This window comes from Egretta garzetta, unplaced genomic scaffold, assembly GCF_000687185.1.
Source record: "Egretta garzetta isolate BGI_Z169 unplaced genomic scaffold, ASM68718v1 scaffold365, whole genome shotgun sequence".
NCBI classification, from domain to species: domain Eukaryota; kingdom Metazoa; phylum Chordata; class Aves; order Pelecaniformes; family Ardeidae; genus Egretta; species Egretta garzetta.
In genome coordinates, this window is record NW_009259602.1 from 1,175,770 (window position 1) to 1,176,753 (window position 984).

Sequence of the window (984 nt, forward strand, 5' to 3'; positions counted from 1 at the left end):
TCCTGCTGATGCAGTGGGCAATCTACAGCAGCAGAGAGAGCCTTGAGCTCTTGGGGTGCCTCCATGGGGAGAGGGGAGTGGGGAGCCTGGCACAGCTGGGAGCTTCCCCCTCCCCGCGTGGGGCCTCATCTCACCTGCGGGATGCTACTGCTCTGCACGGAGATGCCTCCTTGGTTGGCCATGATCTCAGGGGTGTCGGGGATCTCTGGAAAGAGAAGCCACTCCATGTGTATTAGAAGGGACAGGACAGGATCCCCCCCGCCAGCCCCGCAGAACGGATGCATGGCCATGCTGCTCTCCTGCCCCATCACTCACTGTAGACACGGATCTCGGTGCTGTTCTCGCCCACGCCGTGGGTGCCCGCCCCAACCTGGCACACAAAGGTCCTGGCATCCTGCACTGTAACCCTCTTGATGGAGAGGGCCTTGTCCTCCCCCACCGACAGCCGCCCCTTGTAGTCCGTGCTCTCCTCCAGGATCTCGCTGCCTGTGATGCGGCACAGGCTCACCCGGTTGTTGCGGTCCATCTGCAAAGTGAGGAGCTGAGGCCAGGCTGATGGGCAGCCCGGGAGAAAGACCCAGCCTAGCTGCCACCCCAGCCCACTGCCCACCGCTCCTCTCCCAGGTCAGCACTCACGTAGAACCAGTTGATGTAGGTGTAGGAATCATTTCCAGGGATGTGGAAGTTGCATTCAATCGTGGCTGTGTCCCCGCTTTCCACTTCGACCACCGCCGGCATGGAGACCTCCAGCTTGCTGGCTGCAGCTGTGGGACAGAGCCTGTCAGGGCAGAAAGCATGGGGAAGCTTCTGTGTCTGAGCCAGCAAGGGAGCTGAGCCCAGGCCTGTCCCTGTCTCCATCCTCCAAAGGGCGCGGGGCAGAGCCGTGTCCTACGTCAGCATCCCCCAGGCACCGTGTCCCAGCCCAGCAGGAGTGCCAGCCAGGAGCACAGCCCTGCTTCTGCCACCACGCTGCCTTCTGCATCC

The 984-nt window shown here is 62.6% G+C and overlaps 1 protein-coding gene across 1 annotated transcript in view; it reads right to left on the reverse strand.

Moving 5' to 3' along the window:
- Nucleotides 1-984, reverse strand: part of MCAM (melanoma cell adhesion molecule) — a 22,608-nt gene that overhangs the window by 5,904 nt on the left and 15,720 nt on the right. Inside the window, exons 2-5 of the mRNA XM_035893933.1 lie at nucleotides 637-764; nucleotides 316-526; nucleotides 135-205; nucleotides 2-22 (exon numbers count right to left, since the gene is read on the reverse strand). Coding sequence (XP_035749826.1) covers nucleotides 2-22; nucleotides 135-205; nucleotides 316-526; nucleotides 637-764 — 431 coding nt within the window. The remainder of the gene's footprint in view (nucleotide 1; nucleotides 23-134; nucleotides 206-315; nucleotides 527-636; nucleotides 765-984) is intronic.